Source organism: Rhinatrema bivittatum, chromosome 8 (genome assembly GCF_901001135.1).
Source record: "Rhinatrema bivittatum chromosome 8, aRhiBiv1.1, whole genome shotgun sequence".
Lineage (NCBI taxonomy): Eukaryota > Metazoa > Chordata > Amphibia > Gymnophiona > Rhinatrematidae > Rhinatrema > Rhinatrema bivittatum.
In genome coordinates, this window is record NC_042622.1 from 210,227,027 (window position 1) to 210,241,826 (window position 14,800).

Below are 14,800 nucleotides of genomic sequence, written 5' to 3' on the forward strand. Positions count from 1 at the left end.
TGGGTCAGACCAAGGGTCCATCAAGCCCAGCATCCTGTTTCCAACAGTGGCCAATCCAGGCCATAAGAACCTGGCAAGTACCCAAAAACTAAGTCTATTCCATGTTACCATTGCTAATGGCAGTGGCTATTCTCTAAGTGAACTTAATAGCAGGTAATGGACTTCTCCTCCAAGAACTTATCCAATCCTTTTTTAAACACAGCTATACTAACTGCACTAACCGCATCCTCTGGCAACAAATTCCAGAGTTTAATTGTGCATTGAGTAAAAAAGAACTTTCTCCGATTAGTTTTAAATGTGCCCCATGCTAACTTCATGGAGTGCCCCCTAGTCTTTCTATTATCCGAAAGAGTAAATAACAGATTCACATCTACCCGTTCTCAAGAACCGATGCCGGCAAAATTGAGCGTCGGCTGTCAAACCCGCTGACAGCCGCCGCTCCTGTCAAAAAGGCGCTAGGCACGAGCTAGTGTCCCTAGTGCCTCCTTTTGCCCGTTTTTACCGCCGGGCCTAATTTAAATACTGAATCGCGCACACCGGCAAGTGGCTGGTGCACGTGCCGGGAGAGCGGGCGTTCACCTTCATTCCTGCGGACTTTACTGTATCGGCCTGAAAGGGAGCTGGTATGTGTTACTTTAACATGACGCCCGGCGGGAAGCTGATGTGAAGGAGTGGGGATCAGGGGACTACCTTCATGCTCTGATCCATAAATGATCCCGTTTAGTAAATTCTTAATACATTTTTTTTGTAAAGTGAATAACCTCCCCAGCATTTTTTTTTTTTTTTATTGAGTACTTTTCTAATTGTTGCAGGGATCAAGATTTTGTTTGGAACACACCATTAACTACAAATTTGTTTAGATTGGCAGCACGCTTTGCTATGGTATTTAGGCATTCTTTGTGCAGGATCTAACGGTGGAGTACGGAAACTCTCTTTCCTGGCTCTCCGTAGGCTTAGCTGACAATTCTCTGTCTCTGCTTTCAGGTTTGAATGTGTGAGGCTCTCTGTCCTCGGCCTGGGAATGGGTACCTAGAAAACCTTCCCCATGGGTCTGGGATTTGGCGTGTGGAAGGCTTGTGTCTTGGCCTTGGGGTTGGATTTTTGTACAAATCCTTTTTCCTGGCCTTGGGATTGGGAATGTGAAAACTTTGTCTGAATCTCAGGATTAGGTGTGTGCTACAGAACCTCTTGGTCTCAGCTTTGTTTTATATGTGAACGTATGCAAAAGGTATACTAACACTCACCCGTGTATTGTCAATTATAAGACGCTCTCACTCTATTGCCATCAAAATTTTAAATTTAGTTCTATGACCCTCATAATAGGCATCATCGTGTTAGCTCGCGCTTTTAAGACTCAGCCTTATGCTTAATCATAGGTCACTGGTGGTAAATCCAACAATAATACTTTTTTTCAAGTCTTTTTTTATAATGTGCAGCAATTAAAAGTTAATTCGATGGAATACTTAGCTTTCTTGAGACACAGGGCGGTGTTTCGGACTGCATGTCCTTTTTCAAGGGTGCTTAATTGTGTGTTTCAAATTTGACGGTCCAGCGTTTTCGTACTGTAACATTAGACAGTACGAAAACCCTTGACCGCCATATTTGAATCACACAATTAAGCTCCCTTGAAAAAGGACATGCAGTCTGAAACACGGCCCCGTGTCTCAAGAAAGCTAAGTATTCCATTGAATTAATTTTTTTTTTAATCTTTATTTATCAATTCAGCAATAATGATAACAAAACAAAATCCTGTCAGTACAAGGTCTAGTGACAAGATCATCAATCCAAAAGTCGTTTGTGTGCAACAGTACAAACATTTTACACGGTTTAAAGCAAACCCAGCTTTCTAGTGAAAGTAGAGAACCTTGCAACCGTATTCTTTATCATTTCCCCATCCCGAGCGTCTGTGGTTATCCAGAGCCATAGAGTATAATGTCCTACTTCTTCACAATGTCATAGTACTTTGTCACTATAGGTTCATGAGAACATAAGAACCACTCCTACAACGGGCCCATGGTATGTAGAATCACAAATGCCGGGATTCTAGGGCCATCAGAGTCTCAGTATTGAATTAACTTTTAATTGCCTCACCTTATGAAAAAAAGACTTGAAAAAAAGTATTATTGTTGGATTTATCACCAGTGACCTATGATTAAGCATAAGGCTGAGTCTTAAAAGTGCGAGCTAACACGATGATGCCTATTATGAGGGTCATAGAACTAAATTTAAAATTTTGATGGCAATAGAGTGAGAGCGTCTTATAATTGAAAATACACGGGTGAGTGTTGGTGTACCTTTTGCATTTGTAATATTTACCAACGGATCCATAAAAAATTGAGTTTCACCTGCTGTTTATATTGATAGTTGGTACTTATATGTGAACCTAACATGCCTTTGCTGTGGGCTTACATGTGTGGTCTCTTTCAGTCTTGGGATTTGGTTTGATATCGCTGTCCTAGCCTTGGTTTTGGGTAGATATAATCTCACTGGCCAGCTTCTGGGGTTGTCTGTGTGGAGTTTCTATGTTCTGCATTTGGGGATGGGCATTTTAGAAGCTCTTTGTCCTGGTTTTGGGTTTGAGAATATGAAATTTCTCTGTTAGGTTCTGAGCTAAGCTGTGCAGAATCCATGTCCTGTCTCTGGGCCTAGGCTTTTCAATATATATATATATATATGATCTGGAAAGGAATACGACGAGTGAGGTTATGAAATTTGCGGATGAAATTATTCAGAGTAGTTAAATCACAAGCAGACTGTGATACATTGCAGGAGGACCTTGCAAGACTGGAAGATTGGGCATTCACATGGCAGATGAAATTTAATGTGGACAAGTGCAAGGTGTTGCCTTAAGGGGAAAATAACCCTTGCTGTAGTTACACGATGTTAGGTTCCATATTAAGTGCTACCACCCAGGAAAAAGATCTAGGCATCATAGTGGATAATATTTATTTATTTATTTAACATTTTTCTATACCGAACTTCATGACAAGCTTCATATCAGGCCGGTTTACATCAAACGTAGGGGTTAACTGAACATAACCATATAACAGGAAGGCCGAAGCGCAGATACAAATAACAGGGAGAATGAACTTGGGGGCTAGAGTAGCCAGGAAATAAAGGACAGCGACAACTGGATACTTTAAAATCATCGGCTCAGTGTGCTGCAGCAGTCAAAAAAGCAAACAGAATGTTGGGAATAAAACGGAAAATGTCATAATGCCTCTGTATCGCTCCATGGTGAGACCGCACCTTGAATACTGTGTACAATTCTGGTTGCCACATCTCAAAAAAATATATAGTTGCGATGGAGAAGGTACAGAGAAGAGCAACTAAAATGATAAAGGGGATGGAACAGCTCCCCTTGAGGAAAGGATGAAGAGGTTAGGGCTGTTCAGCTTGGAGAAGAGACGGCTGAGGGGGGATATGATAGAGGTCTTCAAAATCATGAGAGGTCTTGAACGAGTAGATGTGACTCGGTTATTTACACTTTTGAATAATAGAAGGACTAGGGGGCACTCCATGAAGTTAGCAAGTAGCACATTTAAGACTAATTGGAGAAAGTTCTTTTTCACTCAACGCACAATAAAGCTCTGGAATTTGTCACTAGAGGATGTGGTTAATGCAGTTAGTGTAGCTGGGTTCAAAAAAGGTTTGGATAAGTTCTTGGAGGAGAAGTCCATTAATGGCTATTAAACAATTATACTTAGGGAATAGCCACTGCTATTAATTGCATCAGTAGCATGGGATCTTCTTAGTGTTTGGGTAATTGCCAGGTTCTTATGGCCTGGATTGGCCACTGTTGGAAACAGGATGCTGGGCTTGATGGACCCTTGGTCTGACCCAGCATGGCAATTTCTTATGTTCTTTGTGAAATCTTCCTAAGCTGGTTGTGCTCCTGAGCCCGCCAAGGCAGTTACTATCCTTAACAGAAGGCATGGGGGTAACTCGCATGGAGCGGCAGTTACTACCCTAAAAAAAACCTTGCGGGTCAGATTGGATGAACCATTTGGGGGTCTCTTCCTGCTGCCATTAACTATGTTCCTATGTGTAGTTCCTGAGACTGGATGCGTGCAATATTCCAGAGCCGATCTCGTCCTGGAATCGTAGATTCTCCCTGTCCTCGTGGTGCTGGTAGCGGATGCATGTAATCTTCCCTGGTTGATTTTTAGGAGAGGCCGTGTGGCATCGCCCTGTGCTGGTGCTGAGACTGGGGGGCCGGGCTTATGAAAATGTCTCTCTTCCGCTTGATGCCCTGTGCTTCCCTCTGTATTGTGGTCAGGACATGTAAACAGTTTCCTCACACAACAGTCAGACAGGAAGTGGGGGGGGGGGGGGGAGAGAAAGAGACTTTACTTCCTATTCTGCTTTAGGAGAAGATGACAGGAAGTTGTTGCCTAAAATGGGGGTGGATTGCTCCCATGATGGTTGTTAAGGAGAGCGCCCTTCCTCATTGGGTTCACTGAATTCCCCAGAGACAGAGAGGGGTGCGCTGCCTCAGGAACAGGCTGCTCTAGTACCTCACTACAGACTTCTAATACTTCAACAAAACCTAGGAGGCTGTAAACTGGACTAGTTGGTTGCAGAACCCTCCCCCCCCCCCTCTCTTCTCCACCTTCCATGCATGTTCACGCACTCTTTCTTTCTTTCTTTCTGTTCAGTTTTTTATTTGGCTCTGTAGAACTAACCACCGGCCATCATCCCTCTCCTCTGCCCCCCTCCCACATCTTTTTGCTCCATTCGAACCTTCTCTGGCCCCCCCCCCCCACATAATCCCATATAAATATAGGGGTTGCCTAATTCTGAGGGGACTCTCCCTGCTTCCTTCCCCCTTCCCTGCCACATGCGCATGTTCTCTTGTCCTCGCCCTACCTTAAAAAAAAAAAAAAAAAAAAAGAGAAACTAGTCACATGCAGAGCACAGGCCCTCAACAAATACAAAAAAAAAAAAAAGTGACCACTTATTAGAAACAAACATACAGAAAAAACTGAACTGGAAATCCCAAGAAAACAGAGTCTGCATGCAGCGTAACACTGGGGAAATAGAAACAGGAATGCATTTGCTTCCTGAACTGAGCAAAATTACAACTATATAAGCGGTGTCAATTACCAAAGCTGACGTATTCCAGCCACGAAACTGAAAATTAAAATGCTTTTTTTAACCTTTGTTGTCTGGGCATTTTATTTTTTTAATCCCATTGGTCCCAGTCTCCTTTTTCCACTTCTCTCTTCTCCTAACTCCTTTTCCAGTGTCTTCTTTCCATTTTCCATTTCTTTACTTTCCTTCTTTCTCTGCATGTCTCTGACATTGGTCTTTTCCTTTTATCTACTTTTTCTCTAGTTCTCTCTTCTCTGCCTCTCTATCCACTCATATCTACAATCCACCCCTTCTTCTCCCCTTCCAAGTATCCTTGCTCCAACCCTTTTCTTCTATAACTCTCCACAGCCCCCTCTTAGCCCTCCTCCTCCCCTTCACTAGGTACTATCTGGCTCTCTCACTCCCCATTCACAAGCTAATCCTCTTTCTAACCATCTCACTTTCCTCCATCATCCCTCTTTCCCATCCCCACCTCTTCCCCATTGCCCTTCATCTCCTTTCAGCTCTGACCCCCGCCTCCACGGCAGTCTCATTCCCTCTCTGTTTTCAGTCCCTCCCCATCCTTCTGCTCCCCATTGTGTTTCACCCTCTCCCTAGTTCCCCATTTCCACACTTTGTACTTATCCCCTCCACAGGCCTCATCTAGTTTCTTCTGCCTTTCAGCTCACGCTCTCTCCTGGCTCCAGTCCCTTTCTTCCATCTTTCACGCTGGACCCCCCCACTCCCACTTCCAACCTTTCTCCACCCCTTTCTTTTTGTTACATTTGCCAGCTCATGGGCTGCCCCGCGAGCTGGTTCGCTTACCTCAGGGCCAGTCCCCCAGCCACAGCAGGACGCCGCTGCCTCGTCAGTGTGCGGCAGGGCGCTGCCGCTTCTGACTGCGCCTCTAGGCACGCGTGCACCAAACCTGGCCAGACTTAAAAGGGCCCTCGGCGCCCTCGGATGTCGTCGCACCCTTAGCTCTACAAAGGGCCTCCGCTGCTTCTCTCTCACTGCCTCTGCCACAGGTAGCCCTCGCCTGGGTAGCATGAGTCACTGCTTCGGGAATCCTCCTCTTCAGCCTCGTCCAGCCTTGCCTTGCTTTCCTCGTATTCAGTCTCGTCCAACCTTCCGTGTCTCCAGCTTTGCCTTGCCTTCCTTGGACTTGACCTCCGGTATCGACCGTAGCCGGTGACCACCGTTCATCCTTGCTTGCCGCCAGCCCTGACCGTAGCCGGACTTCGGAACCTCTCTTCGGCCTTCACCAGAGACCGTCATCTGCTGGCTCCCCGAACCCAAAGGCTCAACCCACGGGGAAAGGGGCTCCAGCTCAGTCTCTGCATCGTCTTTCACCAGCTGGCGGTCAGGACCTACCGGGCCTTCCCAGTGGGTAGCGTCAACCTCCCGCCAACATATTTCTAACAGCTTCCCAGGGGCCTGTCACCCCCTCCCAGTCTTTCCGATCCTACACTCTCCCCCTCTCCCCAATCTTTACATCCCCAGCCTCTTCTCCTCCTCGTCCCCCCCCCCCCATCCTGTCTCGCACACTTCCACTTATCTCCCCCCCCCCCCAGCTCTGCATCGTTTCCACACTCCCCAGTCCTAAACCTTATTTATACTACGTGGTTCTTAATGTCGATTCTTATTGATAGGTTGCATTGTCATTTATGTGGGCAAAATATTTTAGTTCTGTTTCTGAATTTTTTTTTTTTAATTTATAGGAGGCTGTCTTAGTTCTCTGTGTGCTCGCTATCCTTGTTTTAGTCGAGCAGAGAGGGTTTTGAGATGGTGGGTTACAGTTTCTGTTTTACATTGTGTGTTCCCCATCCTTAATAACTTCGGAAAGGCTGGATCTAGCTGCACCAAACTTTGTGAGGAGGGAGGTCCTGGGGTTGGTGGGAGGGAGGGGGGCCTCAGAGTTTTCCACTTTTAGGGGGTGGGTGAGCGATTGTCGGGGCACAGGAGCAGGGCTGGTGCTTCCGTTAGGATAAACGGGCGGTTGCCTAGGGTGGCAATGATCCCACCAGTGCAAGGCCCAGAAAGGGGGCTGTGTCAGAGGTAATACAGCCAAAGAAGGAGCCACGGCTGCCAAGAGGTAAGTTGCGGGAAGGAAGGTACGTGATTGAAGGTTCGCCGGGAGTGCCAGCCCTACCCAGGAAGTGGGCAAAGTTTGCCACCTTTTAAAAAGAAATGCATGGCGGGGGGGGGGGGGTGTTGAACTGCCGGTGTCTAGAATATCACATCTGTTTTATTATTGTTATTAATGCTCTTACGGTTTTAAGTTCGTAATAAGTTTTATTACTTTTTATATTATATTCATTTTTTGATTGTGTCCGTTTGTTGTAGTCTACCTTGAGCACATAATTGAAAAGCTGAATGTATGTTTAAATAAATAAATCAGAGGAAAGTCTGATATTCTAAACAGCTTCAGTTCAGATACCCTGATCCACCCCCCCCCCCCCCTTACATTTCTTATGGGAAAAGTGGCAAATTTGTCTCTCTTCTACACCCCCCCCAAAATTTATTTATTTATTTAGCATTTTTCTATACCGACCTTCATGGTTAAATACCATATCAGATCAGTTTACATTGAACAGGGATATATAACTGTAATGGATGGAACAACTTTTTTATAATCAGAGAAACAAAAGTTACATTTAACGAGGTTAAATGTAACTTACCAACCCACTTACCAACTTAGAAACGTGGAAAAGTCAGATGTCCCCCAAGGACAAACCTTTACATAAAGTTTGGTGGAGCCTGGCCCAGCTGTTGTAAAGGAGACACAAATACAAACTGCAACACACAAACATTCAGCATTAGCCTGAAAGCTTCTGTTCATATTAAACTATAAGGGTTTGTACATATATATGTGTGTGGAGGTTGTCTGCATGTAGACATGTGTGTGTGTGTGGATGGGTATTGTGGAGGTTGTGGGATGTGTTTGGGGTAATGTGGAGATTGTGTACATTTCCGAAGGGTGTGGGGGTATCGTGGAGGTTGTGTGCATGTGGGTTGTAGATGTGGGGGGTATTGTGGAGGTTGTGTGCATGTGGGATGTGTGTGGGAGGGAGGTATTGTGGAGGTTGTGTGCATGAGGGATGTGTGTGGGAGGGGGGTATTGTGGAGGTTGTGTGCATGAGGGATGTGTGTGGGAGGGGGGTATTGTGGAGGTTGTGTGCATGTGGGATGTGGTGGGAGGGGGGTATTGTGGAGGTTGTGTGCATGTGGGATGTGGTGGGAGGGGGGTATTGTGGAGGTTGTGTGCATGTGGGATGTGGTGGGAGGGGGGTATTGTGGAGGTTGTGTGCATGTGGGATGTGGTGGGAGGGGGGTATTGTGGAGGTTGTGTGCATGTGGGATGTGGTGGGAGGGGGGTATTGTGGAGGTTGTGTGCATGTGGGATGTGTGTGGGAGGGGGTATTGTGGAGGTTGTGGGATGTGTGTGTAGGGGGGTATTGTGGAGGTTGTGTGCATGTGGGATGTGTGTAGGGGGGTATTGTGGAGGTTGTGTGCATGTGGGATGTGTGTGGGAGGGGTATTGTGGAGGTTGTGTACATGTGGGATGTGTGTGGGAGGGGTATTGTGGAGGTTGTGTACATGTGGGATGTGTGTAGGGGGGGTATTGTGGAGGTTGTGTGCATGTGGGATGTGTGTGGGAGGGGTATTGTGGAGGTTGTGTACATGTGGGATGTGTGTGGGAGGGGGGTATTGTGGAGGTTGTGTGCATGTGGGATGTGTGTGGGAGGGGGTATTGTGGAGGTTGTGTGCATGTGGGATGTGTGTGGGAGGGGGGTATTGTGGAGGATGTGGGATGTGTGTGGGAGGGGGTATTGTGGAGGTTGTGTGCATGTGAGATGTGTGTGGGAGGGGGTATTGTGGAGGTTGTGTGCATGTGAGATGTGTGTGGGAGGGGGTATTGTGGAGGTTGTGTCCATGTGGGATGTGTGTGGGAGGGGGTATTGTGGAGGATGTGGGATGTGTGTGGGAGGGGGTATTGTGGAGGATGTGGGATGTGTGTGGGAGGGGTTATTGTGGAGGATGTGTGTGGGAGGGGGGTATTGTGGAGGTTGTGTGCATGTGGGGAGTGTGTGGGAGGGGGGTACTGTGGAGGTTGTGTGCATGTGGGATGTGTGTGGGAGGGGGTATTGTGGAGGATGTGGGATGTGTGTGGGAGGGGGTATTGTGAAGGTTGTGTGCATGTGGGATGTGTGTGGGGGGGTATTGTGGAGGTTGTGTGCATGTGGGATGTGTGTGGGAGGGGGATATTGTGGAGGATGTGGGATGTGTGTGGGAGGGGGTATTGTGGAGGTTGTGTGCATGTGGGATGTGTGTGGGAGGGGGGTATTGTGGAGGTTGTGTGCATGTGGGATGTGTGTGGGAGGGGGGGTATTGTGGAGGTTGTGTGCATGTGGGATGTGTGTGGGAGGGGGTATTGTGGAGGTTGTGTGCATGATTGTGCATGATTGTGTGCATTATTGTAAATAAGTACCTCGCCTTAACTTATAATTTTAGAACCCAGTTACAATTATGTTCCTTTTATTATATTGCTCAATTTGATTGTTCCTCTCTCTCCTTCTGCCCTATCCTTTCTTGCTGCTCTTCCCCTGCCCCCTCTCCCCCTTTTCTTGCCTGCTCCCCCACCCCTGTTCATTGTATTTTCTACCTGCTTCAGTTTTTTGTAAACCGGCATGATATGCCCTATGAATGTCGGTATATTAAAAGTTTCATAAATAAATAAATAAATGATGAATGTGTGTGGGAGGGGGTATTGTGGAGGTTGTGTGCATGTGGGATGTGTGTGAGAGGGGGTATTGTGGAGGTTGTGTGCATGTGGGATGTGTGTGAGAGGGGGTATTGTGGAGGTTGTGTGCATGTGGGGAGTGTGTGTGGGGGGTACTGTGGAGGTGTGCACGTGGGTTGTATATGTGGGGTATTGTGTAGGTTGCGTGCATGAGGGATGTGTGTGGGTGTTGGTAGTCTGGTGAGGAGCCCATTCACCATCAAGGCTGGTTCTAACTTTTTAAATTTCCTGCTGTTCATTTAGAGTCCTCTGCTTATATGGCAAAGCAGATTATAAGAAGTTCTAAGTAAATCAATCTAAGCATTTTTTAATGCTCTCAGCTAGAGTGGGAATCACATACAACATAAGTAGGAACCTTCGGTTTCGTTTTTATGTTATTTTTCCTGGAAATTTCAATGTTATAACAAAAAAAAAAAAATCAGTGGAAAAATGAATTTGTTGTAAGAAACAGAAGAAAATCCACTGATTTTTGTGGTGGTTGTTGTTGTTAGAACATTGTAATTCCTGGGAAAAATAAAATAACTGAGAACAATTGTCTCAAAACATAAACGAAGAATGGTGTCGCCCCTCTTTGCTGTTTGCGAGTGTCCTCGAAGCAAAGCCAGGCACCGAGTGGAGAATAAATTAGCAGAAGTTGAGTGGCTGAGGCACGGTTTCACTGGAGGTTCTCCTGGGGGCAATTTTTCAGGGCATCCTCCACAGATAAACGAGAGTTTACGTGCAGATAAGGCCCCCCCAGCAGGGAAAAGGGGCAGGGATGGGAGCGGCAGGCTGAAGTAGGCAAAGGATGTCAGATATTTAAAGCTCTGGGTGTTGCTTAACCCCTGCATAGTCTGTGAGCTGAAAAAAATCCTCGCGGCTCCAGCCATCGTGCTATCTTCAAAGGGAAGAACCACAGGGAGTTTCCCTTTGAAAATCAACTTGCAGGCCCGATGGTGAAAAGGCTCCACAGGACCGCAAACACTATGGGCTTGCTGAAAATAACCCTCTCTGTGTATTTTGGAGCACATCTTATAAGTTCCCCCATGCTGCATGCCAAAGAAATCACGTGAAAGAAGTGACCTTAGTCGGAAACAGGCCTGTGTAGTTGGATCTTGCGTTTTTTGCTGATGCCTCTCGTGTCTCTGTCTCACCTGCCCTTGTTCCCCTCCAGCTGCTGCCTTCCCATTACATCTGTGCGTCTGGAGCGGGGTCGGTACCTGTGTAACTGTCCTCCTCTCTCTCTCCAGGTGCAGCGACTGTGGGGCCTCCCTCTCCCACCGATACTATGAGAAGGACGGGCACCTGTACTGCAAGAAGGATTACTGGGCCCGCTTCGGGGAGCTGTGCCATGGCTGCTCTGAGCAGATCACGAAGGGGCTGGTTATGGTAAGAGCCGATTTATTCCTGAACCTCAGGGAGCCCCCCTGTGCTGGGAGGAGAGGGTGGGAGCTGTACATTCCCCTAATCCTAAGCCTTCTGCCTGCACCAGTACGTTAATGCAAGAGGGACCAGGAACTATGAACTTTGCAGCCCTTGCAAAATGCTCCCAGCTTAGGATGGGAAAGCAAGTAAATGGTGGGGAGTCTCTGGAAACCTGATGGTCTCCAGTTCAGACTCACCTCAACATTACATTTTCCCATGTCAGAAGCATCACAAACTCATCCTCGTGCAATGCGGTGGAGTCCCCCCCCGCTATCCTCATACTGCAGAACTCGGACACCACAGTGGAGCCTCGCTCCCTCCCATCATTGCATCGTTGACCTATGACTCTTACTAATGGGGTCTCCCTCCCTCCCCTGTGCCTCTGCCCTCCGATGCCGAGGATGGTGCCTCGCTCCCTCCCTTCATTGCATCGTTGACCTATGACTCTTCCTGATGGGGACTCACTCCCTCCCATCATTGCATCCTTGACCTATGACTCTTTCTGATAGAGGGTCCCTCCCTCTCCTATCCCGCTGCCCTCCAATGCCGAGGATGGAGCCTCGCTCCCTCCCATCATTGCATCGTTGACCTATGACTCTCTTACTGTTGGGGTCTCCCTCCCTCCCCTGTGCTGCTGCCCCCCCCCCCCCCCGATGCCAAGGATGGGGGTCTCGCTCCGTCCTCAGCTCGCTGGCCTCTCATGCCCAGTATGGAGTCTTGCCTGCTGATGACTTTCTGGCTCGCTGCATGCTGTTAGCACAGATAAAGTGTGCCGCCTTTAGCTCTCTTGACAGGTTGTTTTTTTTCTATCAGGAAAGGTGGTGGTGGTTGCACCTGCAGCAGCTCTGCCGTCTCTGTCCCATTTCCTGTTGGCGTTTCTCCAAGAACTCATTTCATTCACTCCTCCACCCATACCCGGTACCACACGGAGAGCTCTTTCCGTCCAAACTTTGAGACCGCTGTATAATGTTTTAATTTGGAAAAGTCACACACATCATATATTTAGCAGCGTTACAAGACATCTCGGTTTCTCTTCCACACACAGCGTAATATGCTTCTCCGATTTTTATCTCCGACGGTTGCCCCTGCTCACTTGCTACGACATGGAGCTGGCGTTCTTCTGACAGTAGCCTGCATCATAGCTGCGCACTCAGTTGGATGTGTCTGACATTGCAGTTATCAGGCCATAAGCTTATGAACGGGGGGGGGCGTATGAGCGTCACCTCCTCAATTATTCTCTGACACCCCCCACCCCACCCCGCCCACTAGACCTTTCGTAAAGGTGCCAGGGCATACGGAGATCTGCAGGGAGCTTCCCCGTCGCCAGGGACGGAGAACACGGATCCCCAGAGTTCACGCAATGTAACCTTTTAAAGAATCAGGCACATTTCCCTTTGCCGGCGTGTACGGTGCCTCGCTGCCGTGCCCCCTGCGGATGCACGATTTTCCAGTCTCGCCAATGATTTGCTTCCGTGGCGGGAAATGAATGACATCTCTTGCCGTTCCGGGGCAGCGACGATAAAAGTGCCCCCCCGAGAGGTTCGGTTTGTGAGCTCGACAGGACAATCCGGTAGCAGGGAAGAGAGAGAGAGATGTGCAGGGCCCTGGTGACTGGCCATTGGCTTCAGATTAGGGGTGGGTACAGCAGGGCCCCCCCCCCATGAGGCAGCAAATAGATGTTGGAAGTTGCTTGATCCTCCCTCTGGAAAAAGCGATGGTATCGACGCCGGGCGTAGGCCAGGGCTGTGGACAGATTACTTATTTGCGTGTTTGAAGGGCAGTTTTCAAAGCTGTAGGCGCAGATAAATAGTGATTTACCCCTGCCAAGTGGCTGTGTGAGCCTGGAGTCTCTCTCAAGCTGCATTTAGAGGAGGGGGGGGGGAGGGCAAGGGAGAGGAAAATATCTCGCGTGGATTGCATGTTCAGCTCTACACGTGCTAGTCAGTATTGAAGAAGTACCCCCACGAAAAGGAGGTACAAAAATCTGTGGGTCAACAGTACCCGCAGCAGGTTTCAGTGTGAAATTCCACGCATACTCGCTCTTTGAAAATCGAGACAAAGTCTGCAGGTGAAAAAAAAAGGACCCGTGGATTTTGCCCCCAAGCCAACAGTCTGATAATTGCCCTCCCCCCCTAATTGGATATTTGGGATGATTGAGCAGTCCTGAGGTGGCGGCGTAGGAAGGCCTTTGAGCTACTCTGGCACAGTAGTGACGGTAATGGGAGGCTGCTCCTTGGACTGGTGTTAGCGCTGCTGATGGAGTAGCACTCACATCCCGGGGGTGGGGAGTGGGGTAGGAGAGCCAAGTCCTGCCGAGTGGAAGGGGCTCTGCACAGATTGTCCTTCATCTATAGCAGAGTTACTGCTGCACTTGGTTTACATGGGGAAGGACATGTGAGAGAACAAAATGAGCAGCCAGAGGGAAGGCGTAAGGTAAAAGGTTGTACATGATAGTTTCCTGATGGGAGCCAGATGGGAACAAGGTTATCCATGTGACCGGAGGGATATGAAAGACTAAGGAGAGAGAATTTTTGTGGAACAATTCTTAAAAAGAGAGAGAAGCTGTACATGAGGGCTTCCTGATGAGAGACAAATAAGGAGGAGAGAGGTCATGTGTGAGGCCTTCCTGATAAGAGCTGGATGTGCAGGGGGAGTAGTGAGGAGAGGCCTTCCTGACGAGAAACAGATAAGGAAGAATTTGGAGAGGGGCCGTGGGAGGCCTTCCTGGTGAGAGACAAATAAGGAGGAGTGAGGAAAGGGAGTGTGTAAGACCTTCCTGATGAGAGCTGGATGTGCAGGGGAGGAGTGAGGAGAGGCCTTCCTGATGAGAGACAAATAAGGAGGAGAGAGGCCGTGTGTGAGGAGGCCTTCCTGATGAGAGCAGGATGTGTAGGGGAGGATAAGTTGCTTCTTGCCTTTTGCTTGTGGTTTGGGGTTTCTGTTCACTGCACACTTCCCCTGTGGGAGATCCCCGACTCTCGCCATCTTCTCGGAAGCAGCTGTGGAAGGCTCCAGTCACTGCATGGCTTCTGCTTCCTCTGGCTTGGTTTCTTCATTGCCCGCTGCGAGTCAGAAAACAGAAAGGCAGTGTGTGTGTGTGTGTGTACGTGGGGGAGTGCGGGCAGCACGCCGAGGGGCCGGACTCTGATGTCACTGAGACCGTCTGACTTTCCAGCCGTGGGCTGTGACGGTGACACCAGCACCAGCCTCGGAGTCGGAGCCTCGCGGAGCAGGTGGACAGCAGGCACCATGTTCGGAGAGCTCCTGTTTGGGATCCAGGAAGGGCAGGTGGGCTTTGAGAGACGACGCTGCCCAGGGAGACAGGTAGAGTCTGGGATTATTAATTCTGTGTATCTGTGTACAATACTTGTGTCTGGATGTGGAATTGGGAGTCAATGTCTGAATTGGGTGCTTTTTTTTCCTCCTGGGCATCCGAAGCTTATTGTTTAGAAAGTCACCATGGGGGCAATTTTGAGAGAGATTTTTTCCACCTTCGAAGGGAAATTCAACAGCTTGCAG

General features: G+C 48.3%; 1 protein-coding gene across 3 annotated transcripts in view; it reads left to right on the forward strand.

Annotated features, from left to right (window-relative positions):
• The window catches only part of LIMK1 (LIM domain kinase 1), a 113,168-nt gene that overhangs the window by 33,567 nt on the left and 64,801 nt on the right, over positions 1 to 14,800 (forward strand). For all 3 annotated transcript variants that reach the window (XM_029613153.1, XM_029613155.1, XM_029613154.1), the window contains one exon: positions 11,107 to 11,245. In XM_029613153.1, coding sequence (XP_029469013.1) covers positions 11,107 to 11,245 — 139 coding nt within the window. The remainder of the gene's footprint in view (positions 1 to 11,106; positions 11,246 to 14,800) is intronic.